Below are 23,830 nucleotides of genomic sequence, written 5' to 3'. Positions count from 1 at the left end.
AACACTGTCCCTAGAAGTGTCTCTCTAGCAAAACAGGATACCATGCCCTATCAAAACACTTATCTCTCTTCCTGATACAGTGGCCAGCTGTAGCTACAGAATTTATTAGTTCAAACCAACTGTGTACATGCTGAACTGGCTGTGTACTGGGACATAACAATATTTACTATTCACTGACCTATCATATGCATGTTAGACCTAGACATATGTATACTCCCTTACATTTATCTTGTCTAACAAGACATTGATGGGAGCAGCCTGGGTAATTTCCCAGTCAGCCCTGACCATTAGTTGACTTAGTGACCTTTCAGGCCTAAAACCACACCTCCATGTAGCCCCTGCTTGGACTATTTCCCAGTGAACTCTGGGTAAGATACCTGCACAGTAGATACAAAAAGTGCATGTTCCTTTAAGAACTGACCACTCCCTAATCCCACCCCAAACACCTAATTAACATATTTGGCACATGTCTTACTAAAGTTTAATCTATATAAATATTACCTGCACTCCTGTAAGGTTGCAGGTTCCCTAAGAACTCTTGCCTGCTAAAAAGTATAATAAATCTTTGCCCCCTTCACTTAAAGAATGCTTGAGTCCAGGAATTCATTCCAGATGGCCTCTGCCCTCTCCAGTACTCCTGCCCTTGATGGGGAACCCCACTTCAATGACTCTGGGAACTCCAGTCTTGGGGTTTCTGGACTTGTCTCACCCTCAACCGGCTTTCCAGCAGCAATCTTTAAAATTTGGGGGCTTATTGAACGTTAGTTTCTAGTTGGTTTCATATTTATTAGATCAGGGATAAATAGGACACATTATATGTAGAAATACCTTAAAATTATTGTTTATTTCAGATAATGAATAACCAAGTGAAAGTTGCAACTGATGATTTAAAATTCCAAATGATGTCTTTAGGAAACATTTTTTAACAACTTCATAGCTACTCCAGACTTTCTTCCCAGGATTGTATTAGCACCATCAGAACAAAACGCAATGAAGTTCGCTTTAAGGTATTAATTATTAAAGCTGCTTTGTTGAGGTCGGCATCAAGTCTTTTGAAGCACGAAATAACCGTGCAGGAGCTGGCTGAACTGCGCCCAGGCTGTATTCAGGTTTGCAAGATTCCCGATTATCTCTCCGTGTCTTGCTGACTGCAGCCCACAGACCACAGGTGGCTCTTGCTGCCCGCCCGGGATCAGCAGCCAAAGCGGGTGCTCGCGGCCTGCGACCGGGGCTTGCGCTGTGAGAAAAGGGAGCTGCGGGCCACCGCTGCTCCGTTCCGCTTTGGGCCACCGCTGCTCCGTTCCGCTTTGGGCCACACGGGCGACCCTCGAAGGGGCTCGGCGGGCACCTGGGGACCGAAGGGGTCCTTTTACGTGGGCTCAGCTTTTGTTTTCCTTTTGGTAGCGCTGCCTGAACCTGTAGGGCGTTTGGAGCCTTTTCCTCGTCCGCAAACAGGAATGACGCTCAGCAGCCCCAGGCACCCCACCCAACGGTCCGGGAGGGCAGGGCCCTCGCTGCGGGGGGCCGCCGCCGCAGGCAGAGGGCGCTGTAAGCCGCACTCCGCCTGCGCGCTCCTGAGGGGCGCTCCGCGCGCGGTGCCGGCGCCGTCCGGGCTCGCGGGCTCGCGCAGGCGCCCGGAAGAGACGGAGGAGGAGGGTGGGGGAGGGAGCGCGCGCGCGGAGCGGCTGGACGTCCGGGGCCGGGGACTCCGCGACAGTATGGAGGGCGAGAGGACGTCGGCGATGATCTCGGGGTTTGTGTTCGGCTCCCTCGCTTTCCAGCACCTGAACTCCAACGCCGACACGGTGAGGCCACAAGGAGTCACGGCCACGGCCGAGAGCGAACGCCGAGCGGGGGGAGGGGCGGGAGCGGCGCCCCCTTCCCCCCAGCGGGCGAGGAGCTCCCCGGGCCGCGTCCCCGCCTCCGCCCGGCCCCCCTTCCCCAGTGACGAAGGGCCTACTGTGTGCCGGGCACGGAGACTCCCCCCCTTCCCCGGGGCCGCCGAGGCCCAGACACCTCGAGCCTCCCCTCCCCCCGGCCGCCCGAGCGAGCTCCGGCCCGTCCGAATGTTCGGAGCCTCCGTGGCCTTAAGAGAAAGGGCCGGGGGGAGCCCCGGGGCGCCCTCGGCGCCGTGCAGCCAGGGTGCATTGCCTTGTATTGAGTTTGCCCAATATTGCCCAGTTACATTGTAATATGATTCGGGCACCACGCGGGGAGTGTCGGCGGTGGCGTTGCGTCTACAGCCTTCTGTTGCACTTGTAGTTCTGTTACTCATTTTGCTAACGTTCTCTCCCGAGCCCCAAAAGTTAAAAAAAAAATTAGAAGAAAAAACCCTCGTCAAGCAAAACAGACCTGCATTGGCCACATCTAAAAATGTATGTCTCATTCTGCGTCTCTTGTGGACATTGCATTTTCACGAATGAAAGTCGTCCTGCAAAGTTATTTTTATTTAGTGTTGTTTTGCTGAAATTATTAGCCTGGTTCTACTCACTTCTCTCTGCATCGGTTCATATAATTCTTCGTAAGTTTCTCAGAATCTCTACCTTAATTTCTTATAACACAATATTTTTATACTATAATTTGTTAAGCCATTCTCAATTTGGTGGGCACCCCCCCCCATAGTTTCAATTTCTTTGTCACTATAAAAAGAGCTACATCCTTTTTTTTTTTGGACATTTTTGGGAGTATAGGCCTAGGAGTATTATCTCTGGGTCAGTCACGATTTAGTGATTTTGGGAGCATGGTTCTAAATTGCTTTCCATAATAGCTCAATCAGTTCACAGCTCCACCAATATTATATGTTTGCCTATTTTCTTACAGCCCCTCCCACATTTGTCACTATCCAGATTTTATCATCTTTGCCGGTTTGAAGAGTGTGAAGGGAACTCTCAGTTGCTTTCATTTTCATTGCTCTACTTGGTAATTTGGAGCATTTTTTTTCTTTTAACTGTTGATGTCTCCTTTGGAAAACTGCCTCCTCTTACCCATCCCTGGCCATCTCCAGTAGTCTTCATTTATATATTGCCACTGGATCTAGGTGGCTCCGGAGGAGAAAGTGAGGCTAGAGACCTTGCACAGCCCTCCCTTACTTAAATCCAATTCACTTGCAAGTCCTGGCATACCCTTCCATGGTCCTCTTAGAGAAGGAAGAACAAACAATGACCTCTTACCTTACCTTATCCTTAGTCTTTCAAAAGTTTCTCCACAGTATCATTTTCATCATCTCTACCTAAGAGGTGACTGATTGTTCTTGGAAGCAGCCCAGAATGCTTGAGACTGGAAGTTGGGCATATTGAATTTTTCTTGGCCACCACAACTTGGTTTGTAAAAGTACCAACTTTCTTCTTTCTTTGTGCATGTTGTGAAATGAAGAAAATAACTCCTTCAGCAGAAGTCATTAAAAAAATAAAACTAAGCAGTTTAGCAATATTGTAAAACACTGGGCCTTTTATAGGGGTGAGATTACAGACCTACATGTATATTTATTGTAAATTTCGTGGAGTATGCATACCTCCCTGATTTTAAAGGTACTGGTGTGCAAAAACTTGTAACCTATTTAAAATAATTGGCTTCCACAGCCATTCTTTCTTTCAGACAACTCATCTTCCTATGTCACTATCTCTTCCTTTTTTCAGTCCAGATAGATTAATCTCCTAAAACACTGACTTAATCCTGTCACTTTTCTTCTAACTTTGATCCTTATGTCAAGGGCACCACCATCCTTCCATTCTTGATGATCTACTCTTCTTCACTGATCATATGCCAAGTCTTGTGAGAGATGTGAGTCCTTAGTTTGACATGTGCAGTAAAACTCTTCATTAACTTGCTCCTGCCCTCCTTTTCAGATTTATTACACCATACTCCCTTTCATGCACCCTATTTCCAGCCAACCTGACCTACTGACTGTCCCTCTAAACATGCTGTCTCCTCACCTCATGCCTCTCAACTGTCCCCTATTTCTTTCTGTACCTGCCTTTCAGAATCCCTCATGTTCTTCAAAGCTCAGCTCAATCACATCACAAAAAAGGCCTACATGAGGCCTTTCTTAACCCCACGGCTGCTAGTTCCTCCCTCCTCCAATGCTCTAATTTTATTTACCTTTCATTTGCTCTTTAAGGGCATGGACAAGAGTTTCTTGGGGTTTTTTTTTAAACCCTATGCCTAGCATGGCATAGGTGCTTGTTGATTGATATACCTCAATAACCTCCAGTGAATCCTCATTATGCAGAGAATAAAATTCCACCTCCTTTCAGCATTCAGGTCTCTCCATATTTTAAGCTCTCCTTTCTTATATGCCAGGAACTTTCACCTTTAACCAGACTAGGCATCTTACTACCTTCTGAACCTGACATATTTTCCTGATTCCAAACCTTAGCATATATAATTTCTCTTACGAGGAATGTCCTCTTCCCCATGAGACTGTGAACTCCTTAAGAACAGAAATTATTTTATCTTTCTTTGTATCCTCAGCACTTAGCATAGTGCCTGGCACATGTTAGGTATATCTTTTGATGTAGTGATAAAATGTTAGTTGACTAAGTCCTACTTTCAGGGTTGCGCTTATGGTCCTGCTTCATTCAATAAACAGTAAGACCTTACTATGTTCAGGCACTGTGCTGAGTGCTAGATAGTTACAAAGACAACAAAAAAGGCCCTTCCTTCAAAGAATTTATATTCTAGTAGGGTATACAACATGTAAATAGAAACAAATACAATATAATTTGAGGAAGGCATATTAACTGGAAAAATCAGGAAAGAGTTAAAGAAAATGGTCTCCTAGCTAAGTCTGGAAGGAAGCTAAGCATTTTAGATGGCATAGAAAACAGCTTGCTCATAGACATGTAGGTGAGAGATGGGACATGGAGTATAGGCCATTTAGGCTGGTATGTAAATATGTGTGACAAAAATCTGAAGTTAGGTGAGAGCCAGACTAAACGATTTTAAATGCCAAGGTGAGTTGGTATTTTGAAAACCATTGGAGATTTTCAAGCAGGGAGTAGCATGATTAGACATGTGATTTGGGGAAATTATTCTGGCAGCTGTGGAGAATGGATGAGAAAAAAAAAGGAACAAAGGAAAGCAGGGAAGGAGGCTGATTAGGTTATGCCACAGTCCTGGCAGCAAGGTAATGTAGATCCAAAATAGGGTGGAGACTACATGAGGGGGAAAAAAGGATATTGATTGGAAGGATGTTGAGCAACAGAACCGAAAAGATTGAGCAATGGATTAGAGATTTAAATAGTGGCTGAAAGGGCCATTCATTATTCCCAAGTTTCAAGCTTGGCTGACATGAAGGTTGCTGGTTCCTCAACAATAATAGGGAGGTTTGGAGAAAGGGTAAGTCAAGGGAAAAGATGAGGTTCGTTTTGGATATATTGCACTTGAGTTGCCTAAGATGCCCAGGAAGCAGTTGGTGATGGGGGACTGCAATTCGGGAGAAAGATTAGGGCTGGATATGCATCTAGTCATGAATCATATGCATAAGAATGATACTTGAACCCTTGGGAGCTGATGAGATCATAGAAGGGAAGGCTAAGGGCATTACTTCGGGCCACCCCCATGGTTAGCAGGCAAGAGATGGATAATCCCCAGTAATACAGTCCATGTTAATCTTCCCTTTATCACAATTTTTACCTGTACTATTGATTTTGACATAGTCTTTTCCTGTTATTTGATTCATTCCTGCCTTCTCTTCACCTAGGCTGAGCAAGATGTTCTTTTGTATTCTCTTTAGTACCTAACGTATTGTAGATGCTCAGTTTTGGAATGAATTAATTAGTAAAGACATAGTAAATGTTAGTTTATTTCATATATTGCTTCTTTTTTGAACCCCTATAGGAAGGTTTTCTCCTTGGGGAAGTGAAAGGTGAAGCCAAGAATAGCATTACAGACTCTCAGTTGAATGATGTTGAAGTTGTTTATACAATTGGTGAGTATACCATGTGTTACCTGTGTGTCAGACCTGAAAATGATTAGGATAAATGCCCTTTTAAAACATTTTTAAATAATTTTTTAAAAACTTGTTTTAAAATGCAGATTGAAAATAAAATGAATGCACTCCTTAATCTTTATTTAAAAGTATTAGGTAGAGCTTTGCTGAAGTAGGGAAAAAACTAAGGAAAAGTGAACAGTAAGAATTACAGAATGCATTATATACATTCTGTAGTTAATTTAAATGAATTCCTTTTTCAGACTCTTCCTATTGGGCTTTATTGGTAGCATATAATAATGCTAATGATTTATGTGGGTTTATTTTATATTGTGTAACCTTGCCGAAGTTACTAATGGTTTCAGTTAATTTCTTAGTTGAATCCTTACTGTTCTTTAAGTAATTATCATATGATATGCAGAAAGTAATAATTTTGTTTGCTTTTTGACCATACTTATTCTCTGACTTTCTTCTTGTTCTCTTATTGTTGTAGCTAGCATTTCTAACACTGTGTCAAATGGTGGACCTCCTTGATTTACTCCTGATCTTATAGGAAAAGACTCTAGTTCATCCCTATTACATTATCTTGGTTTTAGGTAGTGTTTTTAATAGGAATGGATGTTTTATTTTCTTAAAAAGCTTTGTCTTTGTGTAGCAATATAATATAATTGGTTGTTGTTATTGTCAGTTATATTTATAATATTGAAACAGCTCTGCTGTCCTGGTAAAAAATCCAACCTGGTCGTAACCTTTGTGATATGTTGCTGTAGTCTCCTTGCTTATCTTTTATTTAAAATTTTTGAATCATTTTCTTTCTGTTTGGACTCTCCCTTGTTGAGGTAGGAAGACCATATTTGTACCATAGAAGGAATAGTAGGACACCTTTTCCTAATTTTTCCTAAAGCTTATCTAATATTGGAATTAATTGTTCTTTAAATGTTTGATTTCCTTCAGTTATTTTCTTTTTATGTCTTGTTTAATTTCTTTTTCTAAAAATGGGTAATTTAAGTACTCTATTATTTGTTATGTTAATCTGGACCTTTTATATTTTTATAAATATTAGTCCATTTCATTTGGATATCAGTTTTATTTGGCATATAATTGGGTGAAAGGGTTTTCTGATAATTTATTTCTTCATTGGTTGTTAATTCACCTTTTTCATTTTTGATATTTAGAATTTTTCTTTTTAATCGAATTGGTAAATGGTTTATCCATTTCCCTCAAACCCCCTCCAAAAAAAAAAACTTAGCACCTAGGTTTTTTATTAGTCTAATTTTTTTTCTTTTAATTTTGCTTATTTCGTATTTTCATTTTCAGGATTTCCATTTTGGCATTTAATGAGGAGTTTTAAATTTGATGTTTTTCTTTTTTTAAAGTTGCACGCCCAGTTCATTGATCTTTTCTTTGTCTCTTTTAATGATAAAAGTGTTGATATAGAAAATTTCCCCTAAGAACTCTTCCTCTCCCAAATTTTGATATATTGTCTCATTGTTATTATTTTAATGAAATTATTGGTTGTTTCTGTGATTTCTTCTTTGACTCATCTGTTTTTTTAGGATTAAATTATTTAGTCTCCAATTAATTTTCAATAATTTCTTCAGCAGCCATTTATTCAACTTAACTTTTATTGCACTGTGGTCCATAAAAGATGCTTAATTTTTCTGGTTTTTTTTGTGAGGCTTTTTACTATATAATACATGGTTAATTTTTGTAAAATGCCATGTACAATGAAATATGTATATTTCTTTCCATTTCCATTTAGTAACCATCAAACTTCTATCATATGTAACTCTTCTGAAATGTATTTAGGTCCTTCTTTCCTGTTTATTAGTTGGTTATATTTGTCTAGGTCTGAAAAGGGCACATTGTGGTCCCCCACTATTATAGTTTTATTGTCTGTTTCTCTCTTTAACTCATTTAACTTTTATTATCATTTAAATATCCCTTTTGGTCTAAATGGTATTGATATTAATTCATTGTCTGTGGGAATTTCCAGCAAAATATTATTTTTCTGTTTATCTCTTAAGTCTATTTTGCTGTTGCCTTGTCTGGGATCATGAATGTTACCCTTCCCCCCCCCCCCCCGCCTTATTTTTTTTTACTTTAAATGAGGCATGATAGATTTGGATCCAGCTCTCTATTTTAACTCTGTATGACTCTTACTTTTTCAGGTGAGTTTTTTGTAAACAACATATTGTTGGATTCTGCTTTCTAATCCATTTTGTTATCTTCTGTTTTATGGATGAGTTCATCTCATTCATATTCAGAGTTATTGTTAATTATGTATTTTTCTCCATCCTGTTCTCATATTTTTCACTTTCTTTGTTTTCTGTTCTCTCCATATAAAGAAGAGGGTTGTGCAAGTGTGTGTTCAGCACCAGTACTATAGGTGCTGCAGTCTGCTTCTGTTTCCCTGCCCCTTTTATTATTTCTTCCCCAGGAACCCAGTCACAGATTGTTGTCTTTTCTTTTGAGTCCCCTCCTCATGGTCCATGCGCTATGGCTAGTTGTTGTTTAATCCCTTTCAATCTATCTTCTCTTTTATCTACCTATCTAATCTATCTTCTCTTTTTTCCCTCCATTTGCCCTGTTGAGTGAAACTGTGTGTATTCTTCCCTCATTTAAGCAGTTCTGATGAAAACAAGGTTCACATGTTACCTGCCCCACCCCATTCCTCCTTGTTTGTATACTGTTCTAATTGTGCATCCTGATTGTGTGATACACTTTCCCTCACCCTTCCTCTCCCATTCTCTTCCCTTACCCCCAGTGCATTCCTTTCCCCCTCCTTTCTTTTTCTTTTAGATCATATCAAAACTTCTACCAAGCCCTCTTTCTTATTGACATCTTCTAGATTCCTAATATTAGAGTTATGAGGGGAAACATATCATCTCACTCTATTAGGTTGTAAACACTTCATCTTTATTAATAGCTTATTATTGCTCTCTTGTATTTACCCTTTTCTGTTTCTCTTGATTTTTGTTTGTATTTCAAAATTTCTACTCAATTCTGATCTTTTCTTCATGAAAGCTTGGTAGTGCTCTGTTTCATTAAAAATCCATTCCCCCCTACCCCGGTTGTATTATATTTAGTACAGTGCTTGGGAATTTGATCTTGGACAGTTTCTGAATATCCAAGAAGGGCTTACTTTCCCTATCTCTTGTTTTAAGGTTGTAAATTGTGGTGGTGGCTGCTTTCCTCATGTGCACAGCGTTGCAGCACAGGCTGTCATCTGCTGGACTAGCTGTAATAGCAATGACATCAGTGACAGTGTACCATGTGTTTGTAGTTAAACTTGCCTGAGTATCATAGATGGAAGCCATGGGGAGAACATGAGAGCATAGACTATTGTGGCTTATTTTTATACTTCAGCTAATGCCTACTTAAAAGTGAATTGCACATGGTATGTTCTTATTACGTTTAACGGTGAATAAAAATGATCATTTACATAGTACTTAAGGATTTATAAAACCCTTTTCCTCAAAAACAGTGTGAGGTATATAGTGCAAATACTCCTATTTTTTAGAAGTTGAGTCATGGTTAGACACCTATTAAATGACATATTTGGGACTAAACCCAGGGTTTCTAATTCCAAGTGTGGTAGCATTCTCTTATTGTATAACTTCTCCTAAAAATACATCTAAGGAGATGATCATGCATATAAATGTCTCTTTTCCTTAGACCTGATTTGGCTTTTGGCATGGGAATAAGGTAGGTTAGCTTTTAGACATCTCTTGGGTTTTTTCTGCTCAAATAATTAACTTCTGCTTTAATGAAAAGAGTTGGTGCATCTTTGTGGGGGAGGGGTCCAAGATTAGTGATTTGGTAAATTTAGGGTTACTTCCCCCATGAGGAAATTCTCTCTACCAATTTGAGTCAGTGATGAGTTGGCAGCTTAGAGTTTTGAAGATGTATCTGGAACATGAGAGGTTCAATGATATGCCAAGAGTCACATGGGCAAAATGTGTCTGAGGTGGGACCTGAACCTAAGGTTTTATTGCCCTCAAGAGCACTCTTCTGTGTACTATGCCAAGCATCAATACATCTAAATTACAAGATATGTAATTATTCCTTAGAATTTATTAATTATAATTATAAAAATAGTTCCTAAGCATCAACACATGCATGAAATTTAATATTTATTAAACAGCCATGGAATAGAAGTATAGAGAATATATAAAAGACTTTCCTAATGCTAACATGAAATTAGAGAAAGAACCTCCTGAAATTCAATGAAAATATGGCAGGCTAAGATTGCGCCTTTGAGAAGGTATTTGTAATCATCACTGCAGTGTTAAGAATTTCAATTCCATTAATATAAAAATACTCATCTTTTCCTTTCAGACATACAAAGGTATATTCCATGCTATCAGCTTTTCAGGTAAGTGCTACCACATGTGAGGAATTCTGACCAGGAATTTGTGATGTGGGGTCATGTCAAGCAAGCAAGGAATAATTTATTAAGCACCTATTATATGCCAAGCATTGCACAGTCCCTGTCCACAAGAAGTTTATACTGTATCTTATAATGAAAAGGCTTTTTCTAATTGTCTTAAAGTTACTCATTCAACTTGCTGTGGTTCCTTATTTAATAGTCACATTCCTTATGATACTTAGTTGTTGTATTTTTCCTGATCTTCACGTTCACCTTTTGGGTCACCCCAACCACCTGCTAATTTACTCAGTTTAGTTCACTAATTCAACCACTCTTCAACTCTCTCTACTAACTAGTTCTGTTATTCATCCACTATACTTTCTTTGATGGTTGCTCACCTTTTACCTCTTTTATTTACTAAATTTTATTTCTAAATCATTTTATTTCTAAATTTACTTCTATTTTATTTCTAAATTAGCCAAAACAAGGCAATCATAGATTTGTGAGATTAGAGATAGAAAGTAGGGACTATGATTTTTAACATCACTTTTCAGCAGAGAAAGAGCAGCCACCGTCTATTTCAGATTTTTATTTTTTAAATTGGTATAAACCTGCTAGGTGATAGGTTGCTTGTTCCAACAGTTTTTTGTGTCGCTAGTTTCTGATCTCAGATTTTTGTGGAGCACTTTGTGTTTCTTCTCTGCCCTATCACATTCTACCTCATGATCTTTCAAAATATTTTTCTCTACAAATTTTTTGCTGTGGGTAATTGAGACACTGTTCAATTGGCACAACTTGAGGAGAATTTGGAGACCTTAAGTATGTGAAGTTTCCTCTCAAAAAGTTAAGCTGTTTTTGCTCTGTATAGATTCACAATCTGACATGTTGAGGGTAATGTGTACTTCTAATAGGCAAGTTTTGTTTATGTTGCACATACTATATTGTATATGCTGGGTAAGTAAAATTTATTATTACATTACTTATATGTTTTCTTTTATCTCTTATATAATATCCAAAAGGATATCAGTCAGTAAGCATTTATTTTAATTGCTGGTCACTGTGCTAGGCATACAAAGAAAGGAAAAAATCTGTGCTCTTAAGGAGCTCAGAGTCTAATGAGGGAGACAACATGCAGATACCAATTTACAAAGAAGATATATTCTGAATAAATTGGAAGTAATTGACAGAGGTGAGGCCCTAACTCCCTTTAGAAGATGGGACTCTAGCGAGGATTTGAAAGAGGCCAGGAGGCAAAGATTAGGAGGGAGAACATTCCATGCATGGGAAGATAGCCAGTGAAAATGCCTGGAGTTGTAAGATGGAGGGTTTTGTTCACAGCAAGGAAACCAGTGCCACTGGATTAAAGAGGTGGGGGCGGGGAGAGGTGTGTGTGTTGTGTAAGGTAAAAGAAGACCAGAAAAGTGGGCTCGGGGTCAGATTATAGAGGGCTTTGAACTCCCCTGCAGAAGTGGTGGATTATAGGTGTGAAATACTGCATATACTGTCAGATTCAGTTGATATGTTAGTTTTGTTGAATTGGGGGTTCCCCCCCTCTTTTTTTATTCAGTTGCCAGGGATGATTTGCTGTGGGGCAGCAGGGGGAATATAGGGAATGTGATGTAAAAACAAATTATCAATAATAATTTTTTTAAAAAAAGCTTTTTCTTGTTATGTGCTTTTTAAAGAAAAGAATAACAATTAGTAAACAATGAATTAAGTAACTTTATTGAAAAACTTTTGGAAGATGGCTGTGTCTATATTTTAGGGTTCATGTGTCACATAGACTCATGAGGTGTGGTAAGGTCCAGTAGAATATTAAGGAAGATAGTGTTTCCTGTTAACTTTGCTGCCACTTACTCTTGCTGCTTTGCATTGGGGTACTTTGGTTAGGACCAATTACAATGTGATACTGGCATTGAGGGAATTCTTTATAAAGGATCTCAATTGAAATATATTTTCATCTGCCTCTTCTAGCTTTTATAACTCAATAGGTGAAGTAAATGAGCAGGAGCTGAAGAAGGTCATCCCATGCTGCAAAAAGGTATTGGGACTCACTCCTTTATCTACTTTTTTTGGCTTCTAACAAGAGTAATGCTCACAATATGTACATAGGGCTTTTAAACTTCTTATTATCCTCTTATAAGTAGGTGGGGGGAAAGAGCTGAAAAAGGCAGGGTCTGGAGGGCTATAGGCAAGTCCATGGGCCTGTTTCCTCATCTGTCAAATGGAGATAAAATATTGCACCTAAAAGAGTTTTTATAAGAAGAGAAAACTCTAAAGTGCTTTACAGATCTGAATGACAGGCCCTTTACTGCAGAATTTGAGTTAGGCTAGAACTCAAAAGGCATTCTCCACCTAAAGAGTGATTCCTCCTTTCGTGGGAAGAGCACTGGCTCCAGAGCCAGAGGACCTGGCTCAAATCATTCCTCTGCGTTGTTGACCATGGGCACATCACTTCACCTCCCTGGGCCTGTTTTCCTCATCTTCGGGAGAGAACTGGACTAGGTAGCCTCCGAAAGAGGGTCTTCAGGTTCTTACCAAGGTTGTGCTTAACTACCTCAAGTGAGGGAAGCGTTACTAACGCTTATCTACCCTAACCTCCAAGGACACCCATTCTACTTTTGGAAAACTCTAATTGTGAAGAGGTTTTTTCTTACTTAACCAACTTGCACTCCTTGCTCCTAATTCTACTCTTTGAGCCCAAGCAGAACAAGTCTGACCCTTTCTCCAGAGGACAGCTTTTAAAATACCTGATGAAGGTGACTGTCCATGCTAAATCTTACCTTCTCCTGGCTAAAGATCTCAAGTTCACTCAAATAATCCTTATATGGCATGAATTTGAGACCCTTCAGCATCCTGGTTGCTGTACTCTGGGTCCTCTTCAGCTTATCAATGACCATTCCTAAAATGTGGTCCCAGAACTGAACAGAATACTATGTTTTTGGTCTGATCAGGGCAGAGCGTCTCACCTCTCTGCTCTATTAACTCTACATGAGTAAACATTTTTGGTTAACTGGTTTGTTTTAGTCAGAGAATTTATCTTTTAACTTTGTTGCATTAATCTTATCTTTAAAAAATGATATCATTAATTAAAGGTTCAGGTTTCAGGACAGAATTAGGAAAGTTCTCGAGTTAGGACTTCTTTTCTCTCTTAAAATTTTTTTTAGTAAAGTCTAAAGAAGGCACAAGAATATTGTAAGTACAAACCAGTATTTACTTTTTTGGAATGTACAAAATGCATATGTATAAATCCTTAAGCTTGTCAAGAGTTTTTCTAAATGTTGATCACTATTATTGAATGGTTTATTATTTATTTTTGTCTCATTATGGTAGTATAGCTTTAGATAAGAAATATTTGATTTTTCTTCCCTTAGAACATTATTGGATGGTACAAATTCAGACGTAATTCAGACCAAGTGATGACATTTCGAGAGAGGATTCTCCACAAAAATTTACAAAAACATCTTTCAAATCAGGAACTTGTTTTTCTGTTACTTACACCAAGCATAACCACAGAAAGCTGCTCCACCCATAGGTTGGATCATGCATTACATAGACCTCAGGAAGGGTAAGTGTTGCACATATTTGCATCAGCTAGTAAAGTTCAGGATGTACTGTGCTGTGATTTTTCAATATTTCGTTCTTAAATATTTTATACAAATGTATAAGTTGATGTAACAACATTTAATGCATGGGTTTATGTGAGATGGGCCTTCCCCTTTCATATCTGGATTTTCTTGAACATAGGGGTCATAGTGATCCCTGTACCGCTAAGAGGAAAATCACAAATTTCTCCTTCCCTTAGTGATACTAATAAATATAATAGTGCCTCATGATAGCTTTACCATTTCACATCAAGATTCTTTTCAAAAGTGTACTGATTTGATAACTGTTTTTTTTTTTAAAACTAATGGAAAATAGCTTAAGCCAAATATTGGTTATCCCTAATTATAGCTATATTCTATTTTAAGTGAACTAATCCATATAAAGTAACCATCAAGTGTTTTTCATATTTAAAATAATTGACAGTGCTGTTGTAGATAAAAGTAATTTGCTTATAAATTGGATCAGTTTTACTGGAATAATTTTTTTGGACAAATAATAGAGGATACCTGTCTACCTTGTTTGTGTGGGGTGGTCTGTTATGAATGAGAAATGATGATAATAGGATGTCACTGCTAATTTTTGACTTTGCTATAAATTCACATCAAAAATGTTTTTTAGCATTTCCCATAAAGTGCCTTTGGTGGTGACCAACTTAGGTATGTCAGAGCTGCAGGGATATAAGACTGTGTTGAGTTCCTGTATGTCTGCTGCCTTTGGCCGAACAGTCAATGCACATAGGTAAGATGGTTCCTCAGCCACTAACTCTTCACCTTACCTATTTCAAATATACTAATTTTCTAAAAAAACAGAAAAATTTATATCATTAAATTTAAAAAGGATCAAAACTTGAACTAATTTTAAAGCTGAAGTGACTATGCATGTAGTCTGACTACAAATATATGCTATATGTCACTTTAATCAAGTCCTCATGGCTTTTAGGTAATCCTTTGCCTATCAGTTCAGTAGGTCATTAAGTATAATTAAAGTGTCTCCTTTGGTCAGGCCCTGCTCTGGGCATACAGTGAAACCATTCTTGGAACTTACCTTCTTTTTGTGAAAAAGTAACATAAACATGGATGAGGAAATACAAATTATACATACAGTACACACAAGGTGTTTAAAAAGAGTCAAGAGCCTGTCTCCAAAGTTGGATCTGGGGCCCTCCTGGGAGACATAGCTTACAACTGGAGCTTCTTGATCAAGGAAGTGACCAGATCATACTTGTGCTTTGGGAATTCCATACTTTCGCAAGTGGCTGTCCCAGACCTTTTCCTTTCTGTCTCAACTCTGCCTTCATCCCCTTTTCCTTTTAAAGGACTTTACTACTACCATATTGATAAGAGCCTATTCAGTATGAGCTTCCTAGTCTTCATCATTTCCTTCCCTTTAGGTCTGAAAGAACAAAGTGGTCTTTCTCTTTAAAAGCTGTGCTAATTTTCCATAATCCTATCTAACTCTTGCTACCACCATTCCTCTAGGACCTTGTCCCACTTGGCTCATCTTCTACAACGTGTCAGATTTACCTCATCCTTTAAAAAGATATCTATTTTTGACCCTATAACATATCTCACCTCCCCTACTTCTCCCTTAAAAAAATTAGTACTCTACCTCCTTACTACCAACTCATAGAATAGAGCCCTACATCACCTCTGTCAAATCTTCATTTTATAGATGAACTATAAATACAAATTTTGAAATACATAAATCACAAGGAAATATTTTATCTTTCACCAATAGGTCAGAATTTTTTAATGAAGATGGAACTTTAAAAGAGGTGCAGAAGATAAGTGAACTATATGCCACTATACAAGAAGAATTAAAGGTAATTATCTCAAAACTTTGAGGATTGTTTCTAGATTTAGAAATCATGCCAGCTCTACATGTTTAGGATTTCTTCTAGATAAATTCAGATTTTGCCTAGCGATATTATCTACAAAAAAATATGGTGAACAATTTTTTTTAAATCAACAAATTTATTAATGAATTTATAACCAAAAATTTAACAACATATTATAATACATGTTATACACTAATTTTTTTTATTTTTAAATCCAGAAAGCTTATTTTAATAAATTTATGAACTTGAATTAAGGTAGTAATTTTGGGGAGTATATTAAGCTTCCCCATCTCCTACCTTAATGAGCCACATTGTTGTTAAAGAAAAAAAAATTGCACTTGCAGAAATGAAGTAGAGTGTGACACAGTTCAGGAAGTGGTTAAAATTTGTGATGTTGCCCTATTGTGTCCAGTAGAATTCCTTTTATTTATATGGGTTACTAATGTATTATGAATTGAAATGTCTATACAATTAAACTAATTTTCTTTTGTAGGAAATATGCACTCAAGTATTAGAGAGTGAGCAATTAGTAGAAAAATTAATAAAGGATATAAATAGACTAAAAGAAGAACTTGCATCAAGGAAGAGAGCAAAGATTCTAGTATCAGGTAAAAAGAAAAATCAACATTCTTATACTGCTTCTCATATTTTATTCCTATACAGCTGCCATTCAGGAATATCCATAATAATTCATTTATCTAGCACTTTCAGATTGCCAAAGCTGTTACTTCACAAGCAGCCCAAGCACTGCCTATTTTACAAAGAAAGCGGAGGCTCAGAAAGTGGTGGCTTTGGATGCCTGTCATAACCAGTTATTAAACCAATACGCAGTACGCCAACTGTTTACAATGGTGTCAGACTTTCACCTAAACTCAGTTTAATATGATTGATGTAGTCAGCACTCTCAGGTCAGTAGCACAGAGGATGGGGAGGTTTTGCTAAATGAAAAGGGTCCTTTCTTCAATTCAGGTTCAAGAAGTCAGCTTTGGCAGATGTAAGCCAAGCTTGCCAAATATTCTAAGAAAAAGTATCATTGTGGATAAAATTTTAAAATTGGATTCTTAGATCAAATAAGCCATGAAAGGCCCTGGGGAACCTGTAGCCTTGAGGCCACATGTGGCCCTCAAGTGTGGCCCTTTGACTGAATCCAAACTTCACGGAACAAATCCCCTTAATAAAAGGATTCTATAAAACTTGGACTAATCAAAAGGCTGCACCCAAGGACCTAGAAGGCCTCAAGTTCCCTGCCCCTACTGTAGACCCTCACAGTCCATGTCAATCTGAATGTTTAAATAATGCTGAATAATAAATTGTTTTCTGATTTAGCAATAAAAAGCTGTGACCTGGAAACAGAAGAGAATGTTCTTCTCTGTCAAGCTCTACGGACATTTTTCCCAAGTTGTGGATTTCTTCATTCGTGTATTGTTTGTTTGAAAGGCAGGCAGATTTCTAGAAACTGCTGTAACACTGACCATAAACTCCATCTGGTGAGTGAATTAACTCTGATGCTAGAAAGCCCTGATTTTTCAGATGATGATGAAACAAGATATGGAGTTAAGCGTGAATCTCTTGACTTAGAGAACCAAAGACCATGCAAGAAAGCGCGACTGTTACAAATTCCTAATCAGTCTCTTAAAATAGATCATGAAAACAGTGATGAGGAAAAAGAACTGACGAGCAGTATAGAAACAGATGAAGATGCGGAGGAATTGAAGGACAATGTTGAATATCCAGAGTCACCAACTTTCTGAACCTTTCATACAATTTTTCTGATTGTCCCGACTGACCAAAGGGCAACAGAGGTAAAAAAAAGTTTACTGTGTTTTGAAATACTAACTGGATAAGTTCTAACAATTTTCTAAAGTATTGCTTTATATAAATATTTTGGAAACTTGTTAAATTAAGAAGGTGACAAGATTTTTATTATAGTACTCTAGGAGTATGGCAAAAAATTACTAGTTATTTTCCAAGTTTAGTTTTTGTAAATAAAAGCTTTTACTGAAACTAATTCACTTTGTAGATGAAATATTTCTGTAAAAAAAAATCCTAAAACCTGAAGCTTCCTTTTTAAATTTGGTCTATAAAATAAAGGCCACACTAAGAAGTTAAATTACACAATTCAACTACTCAGGTTTTCACTGCATACCTTTTCTTGTGCCTAATCAACTATCGCATTGGTAATTCTTCAAGTCTAAACTACTCCCCCATCAAGAAATTCTCATGTCCACCTTCTGTGTGTTCATATACGTTGTTTCTCCCCACTAGGAACTTCAGTTCCTTGGTGGCAGGCACTTTTTTGGGGTTACCTGTCATTTATCAGGTACTTAACAAATGGCTTCTGAAAGAATAAACTATACTTGTCCCTTAAGTCTACCCCATTGTTTGAACAAATGATGTTTCAGTTAAAATTCTAAAGGGCTTGGTTTAAAGACAAACAAACTCATCTTTGATTTACTATCTGTGATATCCCCTCCCTCACTCTCCCAGCCATACGCTGAAATCAAGAGGGTCTGCTGGTAGAACCAAGAACCCACAATCAGCTCTACAGCAATTGACAATGTCAGATAGAGTTCAGCTGAGCTTTTTAATTTTCTACCACAAGAGTGTGAAAGTTAATAATTCAAAATCAGATATAAGAGCTGTATGGTTCTTTGGAGACCATCTTTTCCAGCCACATTTTACAGATGAGGAAACAGGCCCACAGAACCTAACATAGAAATAAGCCAGATCTTGTGACATGCAGGCCAATGTTTTTAAAACTGAATCACAGTTGATAGCACACACATCTGTCAAGTAAGTTTAATTGGTACTAGCTTTATTCTCAGTATTTGATGTTACAAATTTTGGGATCTTTCAGATACGCAGGATCCTTGTAAGTAACTGGCATAAATCCTACAAAAAGAGAATTTGTTTTTAAGTTTTTCACTATAATTTGCACAAGTAAAAAAATCAATAACCTAAAATTAGAAAAAGATTAAACATATAATAAAAACTTACATAGTCTGCCATAAGATCTAGAGCAAACTGAGACAAATTAAGAGCCATTCCTCAATAGACTAGTGGTCAGAGAAGATGAGCACTTGCAAAGGAAGCAATGCAAAACTAAGGAGAGATATGTGTATTAAAATACTGACTTATACTTTGTACAAAACCCAGCAGAAAATGGTGAAATTTAATGTTGGATGAGAACCTGCTTGCTTCACTGCTGGTTGAATAGTCTAAATGTTTTTATGAATTTTTGGATTTAAGAAAAGTGGCTTAATTCTTCACTTTCTTTGAACCAGAAATGCTACTCCTAGAACTATATCCCAAGGAGGCTTAATGAAGGCCAGAAAAGATTATTGTGTGAAAAACATTCATAGCATCGTTTTTTAAGATGACCAAAAGCTGGGGGAAAACGTGCCCAATAATTGGGCAACTGCTAAAAGAACTGTGATAATGAGTACAATGCAATATCATTGTACCATAAGAATGATAAAATAAGAATTCATAGAATATATCAGGACTTATATAAGAGAGCCAGAGTGGAGAAAGCAGAACAAGAACACACACCAACCCCATGGCAAGTAAAGGCAGCCCTCCAGAGCAGCATCACTACACAAAATTAAAGCATACCTCCTCCTAATCACTACAAACTACAAAACAGCAAAATGACACACTTAGTTGCAATCAGGCTGTTCTGCTTAATTCTTAGGAGAAAAGTTACGAGGGATTTGGGTATTGGTTGGAAAGTGTCACATTAAAGCAAAATCTACCCAGAAACACACACAGTAAACTATATAACGGGCAAAAAATTAGATAATAAATATTCACTAACTCTTACCCATTATCTGAGCCCGCTTAATAGCCTTTGTAATCTCTTTCTGTTTTTTCCCACATAAGCCTATGAAAGAAAAATGTTTTCATTAATTTCACCTCCAGATACAAAATTAATGCTTATATAAAAGCCTCAGGATGATTATGCTTCTAAACAAGTAAACTTTGCTTTAAAAGAAAAACTACTTAATTTCAAAACACCCTATCAAGTCCTGTCCTTGAACATAATGCTTTTGGAGAGTTGCACTAACACAGCTAATTGAGTCTAAAGTGCCTAAAATATAACCATTCTGCCTTAAACTGTAACATGTAGTCAACACTGATAATAGAAAACTAGCTCATTTTCTTAAAGCATAAATTAACATTGGTTTTAAATTATTTACACATTAAAATACTCACAAATGTGTTTAAATGTAAATACCTGTTAAGTGTCTCCCATAAATGCATCCAGTGAATGGAGAAACAAACTGGGACAAAAGCTGTTGATATTTTTATAAACAAAACCAAAATTAGTAGTAATCAAAGTTAATAAGCAACTTTTAAAAACTCTTCAATTTTTTTTCTTAGTACTGTAACACCAACTTACATTTATATAGTGAAAGATCTGCCTTTCAACAATCTTTTCAGGTAGGTATGAGTTTCATTCCCACTTTAAAGATATGGAAACAGGCTCAAAGTGCTCAGTGTCATAGCAACAGAACTAGAAAATACTGGTATTGAAACTTCAGCCCAGGGCCTGGTGATTTCTAAATCTACTGAAATGTTCACTACTAAACTATATGGTCTAATATAGCCATATACTTATATGGACATGAATATCTTTAAGAAATGCCAAGCCCATTTATTAACAGCATGAGCCCAAATTTTTAAATGTTCCTATGAAATCTCCAATTAAAAATATGCTTAGATTACATATACACATTTAATATCATCAGGGAAGAAGGTAACTTAAGTTTATCCCCTTTTAAGTAACAAGTTTTTAAAGTTTTTCTTTTGCACGATTATCTTTAATCTCAATCCTAGAGACCTCATGATAAACAAATTTCCTCACTTGAGAGGTGGTGGATTATAGATGTGTAATATGTATATACGTTGCTCAAATGTTTTCTGTCACAAAAGGGTAGTGCTATTTAAGGGTATATGTAGAAAAGGAATCAAAATATGTCTGGTTAAACAGAAGATACTGAACATAAGTTTATGCAATGATCCATTACTGTTATGGTGACTATCAATTACTTGGGCAGGGGGTGGGGAGAGCTTTTTATATATACTCAGAGTTCTTGTGTAGCATTTATAGTGTTTTTTTCCTCCCTCACCATTAGCTTACTTCTCTTGCTAGCAATACTGTTTTCCCACTTTTTATAATTTGTTAATTCTAATCAGCTATGTGCCAGGAAATAAACTTGGTTACAAATAAATGTATGCATTATAGTATAATACTTATGAGTAAAACACATCTTGTTAAGCCATTTTTGCTCACTTCTTTGGATGACAGCTATCATTTGACAGCTTTAATGTGAGTTAATTAAAATGAAATGAACATACACTGTAGGTATAAGCACCTTATATGTCCTCACAACAAGAGTTATAGAACTAAACTCCCATTTAATAAGTAATAAATTCTCTTTAACAACTATCGGACAGCAAAATCCCATATTCAAGGATCTCAGGTAATAAATTCAAGTCTCACCTGTACATTCTTATAATCTACAGTTTTTCCACACAAAATACATTTTTTGTTTGGTTCCTTGTAGGGATTTTCCATTGGAACTGGCTAGATTTGGAGGGAAAGAGCAAAAAGAATGTATTAACAAAATATAATTCAGTGTAATAGCTAGCACCTAAATAGCACTTAAAGATTTTCAAAGCACTTTACATGTATTATCTCTTCTGAGCTTCATAACCACCTTATTAAATAAGAAACTACGGGTACTATTATCCCCAATTTACAAATGAGAAAGCTGAGATCCATAGAGATTAAGTGACACACAGTTTTACAAAGCTGGAAAGTGTCAGAGGCAGGATCTGAATCAAAGTAGTTTCTGAAACTAACTTGCTTAGGAAGCAGCCTCTGAATACATGGTGCAACCCCTAAACCCAGCATGTTACCTTGTACTGGTGCTTAAAAATGTTTATTGAATTGAAAATGTGGAACTGGAAGCATAGAGTAATCTTTGGAGTAAAATCAAGAAAGCTAATCCTACGTTCATACTGAAAAGTGTTGGCAATAAGTATTTTTGATACGTAATTTTATATTTAGTCATTTAAGAGAAAAAATGACATATTTTCTCACAGAATTCTTATTTATACCTCAAAGAAGGCTTAAAAATGATGTGATAGACTGAGAACAAGTCTGTTAAAAAGGATTTTTTTTGGCTTGTTTTTTGTCAGGGCAATTGGGGTTAAGTGACTTGCCCAAGGTCACACAGCTAGCGCATGTGTCAAGTGTCTTGAGTCCACATTTGAACTCAGGTCCTCCTGACTCCAGGGCTGGTGCTCTACTCACTGCACCAACCTAACTTAATTTCCTGTGACTGAGCCTTTTACTCAAAAGAGCAATCTCATTTACAAAGGCCATGGGAACTTGAAATTCAACAATCTTTCTTACCAGGTCTTCATCAGTGGCCACCTCTTTATACTGGGAACATCTTCTCCAAAGTACTGTAACTAAACAGAAAACAGCAAAGAGCAATTACTTGGTTAACTACACCTTTGATGACCTTTTTTAAAAAAAAGTGAGAGATATGAGGAAAAGTAGTAATGTTTTACAAATATTTTAGCAGGCTTCACTGAACCCCTAATATGCCAAGTAAGGCAGGAATGTAAATTCAGGTGCACCCCAAAAGAGGTCCTCATCCAGGGATAATTTCCCCCACCAGTTCACTGCCTGAAATTAGCATATTCCTCTGGGAGAGGTAACCCAGAATGAATTAAATTGACACCAGTTTGCTGAACATCAAAGCACAAATGATAAAAGTAAAACCTTTTCTAGTGCCAATTTTGACAGAGAAGGGTCTTAGCCATCTGATAAAGAGAAAAATTAAGGGAGAGGCAATAAGACCGACCTGACTGTATGGTCTAATACAGTCCTGGTGCGGGCACTGGGAGCCAACGTGAAGGGCCTACTATGTGCGGGGCACTATGCTAAGCACGGGGGCTACAAAGAGGCAAAAGGTCCCTGCTTCCCAAGCGCTCCCAACCTAAAGGGAGGTTCAACGTGCAGGCAGGGGTGTACGAACCAGCCACCGGCTGAATGAGAGGTCGATGACCACGCGGGGAAGCTTCCTGCAGAACGGGGCAGTCTAGCCGAGGCTGGAAGGAGGCGGGAGGTAGAGACGAGCAGGGACATTAAAGAGATGTGAGGGTGGAGGTGAAGAAGCGCTAAAGCGCCTACTACGTGTCAGGTACTGTGCTGGGGGAAGGGTTCCCGATGCCACAAGGGGTAGAAGGAAGGATCGGAGGCTCCCAACCAAGCAAGCTTTTGCTAAACGCCTACTACAAAAAACCACCAACAAACGAACCAGTCCCTGCCCTAAGCAGCGCGCAATGCCAAGGAATATGCACATATTGAGGCCCTACTAAGTGCTGGGCGCTTTACACAGGACTCACCCAATCCAAGACGCTGGAAGGGAGACTCTAGTATTATTGTTATCTCCATTTCGCAAATGAGGGAGCGCAGGGAGACGGGTTGTGACTCGTCGAGGGTCACAGAGCTCTAAGCTCTGAGGACGAATTTGAACTCGGATCTCCTGATGTCCAGACCCCACCCACCCACCCAAACCCCCGAGCCGCCTTCCCTGGCACGGGGCAGACGTTTAATGCTTTTGGACTAAATGGTTGGGCAATGAATGGGTCAGGATCGGCCGAGGCCGATGGTGTACAAGTCCAGCTGAACTGAGCCTTGGATGCCGGGCAACTGCCCCAGCCTTCCCCACGACACCGCGGCTCTCTATAGTTCAGGAAGAGCCGGAGATCCCCAAAATCGAGGGAGGCGGCACTTACGAGTCGGAACCCGGCGGCTGGCGTGTCCAATGCAAGCATTTCCCAAACGCATCCTCCCAAGAGCAAGAGCACCCAGCGGGGCCGCCATGGCAAACTCAATAACCTTTCTTCCCTCACTCAAAATGAGTTCGGAACGATCCCTTCCGGTTCACGGTTCACTTTGCCGATACAAGACCGGATGTAATTGTTCTCGAGCTAAGACGGTCAGCTGAGAAGGCGCGACTTGATGGCGTAATTAGCTCACTGCACATGTGCCGAACATTTTTTC

The 23,830-nt window shown here is 38.4% G+C and overlaps 2 protein-coding genes across 3 annotated transcripts; one reads left to right on the top strand and one right to left on the bottom strand.

Annotated features, from left to right (window-relative positions):
* Positions 1-1,630: 1,630 nt before the first annotated feature.
* On the top strand, positions 1,631-20,978 carry ABRAXAS1 (abraxas 1, BRCA1 A complex subunit). The gene is made up of 9 exons (XM_036763193.1): positions 1,631-1,805; positions 5,839-5,929; positions 10,271-10,307; positions 12,276-12,342; positions 13,676-13,869; positions 14,526-14,645; positions 15,645-15,729; positions 16,238-16,352; positions 17,071-20,978. Exons 1-9 carry the CDS (start codon positions 1,719-1,721, stop codon positions 17,493-17,495), a joined length of 1,221 nt encoding a protein of 406 aa, XP_036619088.1. The 5' UTR covers positions 1,631-1,718; the 3' UTR covers positions 17,496-20,978.
* Positions 18,310-23,724, bottom strand: MRPS18C (mitochondrial ribosomal protein S18C). Of its 2 annotated transcripts, XM_036763195.1 has the most exons (7): positions 23,563-23,690; positions 22,169-22,227; positions 21,251-21,334; positions 19,982-20,039; positions 19,568-19,627; positions 18,742-18,846; positions 18,310-18,636 (listed from the first exon to the last, which is right to left on the bottom strand). In XM_036763195.1, the coding sequence occupies exons 1-6, from the start codon at positions 23,648-23,650 to the stop codon at positions 18,779-18,781; spliced, it is 417 nt and encodes a 138-aa protein (XP_036619090.1). In that variant the 5' UTR covers positions 23,651-23,690; the 3' UTR covers positions 18,310-18,636; positions 18,742-18,778. The 2 variants fall into 2 exon arrangements, with proteins under 2 accessions (XP_036619090.1, XP_036619089.1); XM_036763194.1 differs by lacking the exon at positions 18,742-18,846 and having other exon boundaries at positions 18,530-18,636; positions 23,563-23,724.
* Between the last annotated feature and the right edge of the window lie 106 nt (positions 23,725-23,830).

Source organism: Trichosurus vulpecula, chromosome 6 (genome assembly GCF_011100635.1).
Source record: "Trichosurus vulpecula isolate mTriVul1 chromosome 6, mTriVul1.pri, whole genome shotgun sequence".
Taxonomy (NCBI): domain Eukaryota; kingdom Metazoa; phylum Chordata; class Mammalia; order Diprotodontia; family Phalangeridae; genus Trichosurus; species Trichosurus vulpecula.
This window is presented reverse-complemented; position numbering and strand designations above follow the sequence as displayed.

Coding starts and splice junctions, on each gene's coding strand:
- ABRAXAS1 (XM_036763193.1), top strand. CDS start 1,719: ATGGAGGGCGAGAGGACGTCGGCGATGATCTCGGGGTTTGTGTTCGGC. Junction 12,343..13,675: donor TCATCCCATGCTGCAAAAAG/GTATTGGGACTC, acceptor TTCTTCCCTTAG/AACATTATTGGATGGTACAA. Junction 14,646..15,644: donor CGAACAGTCAATGCACATAG/GTAAGATGGTTC, acceptor TTTCACCAATAG/GTCAGAATTTTTTAATGAAG.
- MRPS18C (XM_036763194.1), bottom strand. CDS start 23,650: ATGGCGGCCCCGCTGGGTGCTCTTGCTCTTGGGAGGATGCGTTTGGGA. Junction 22,228..23,562: donor CAGCCGCCGGGTTCCGACTC/GTAAGTGCCGCC, acceptor TTTTCTGTTTAG/TTACAGTACTTTGGAGAAGA. Junction 19,628..19,981: donor TTATGGGAGACACTTAACAG/GTATTTACATTT, acceptor TTTCTTTCATAG/GCTTATGTGGGAAAAAACAG.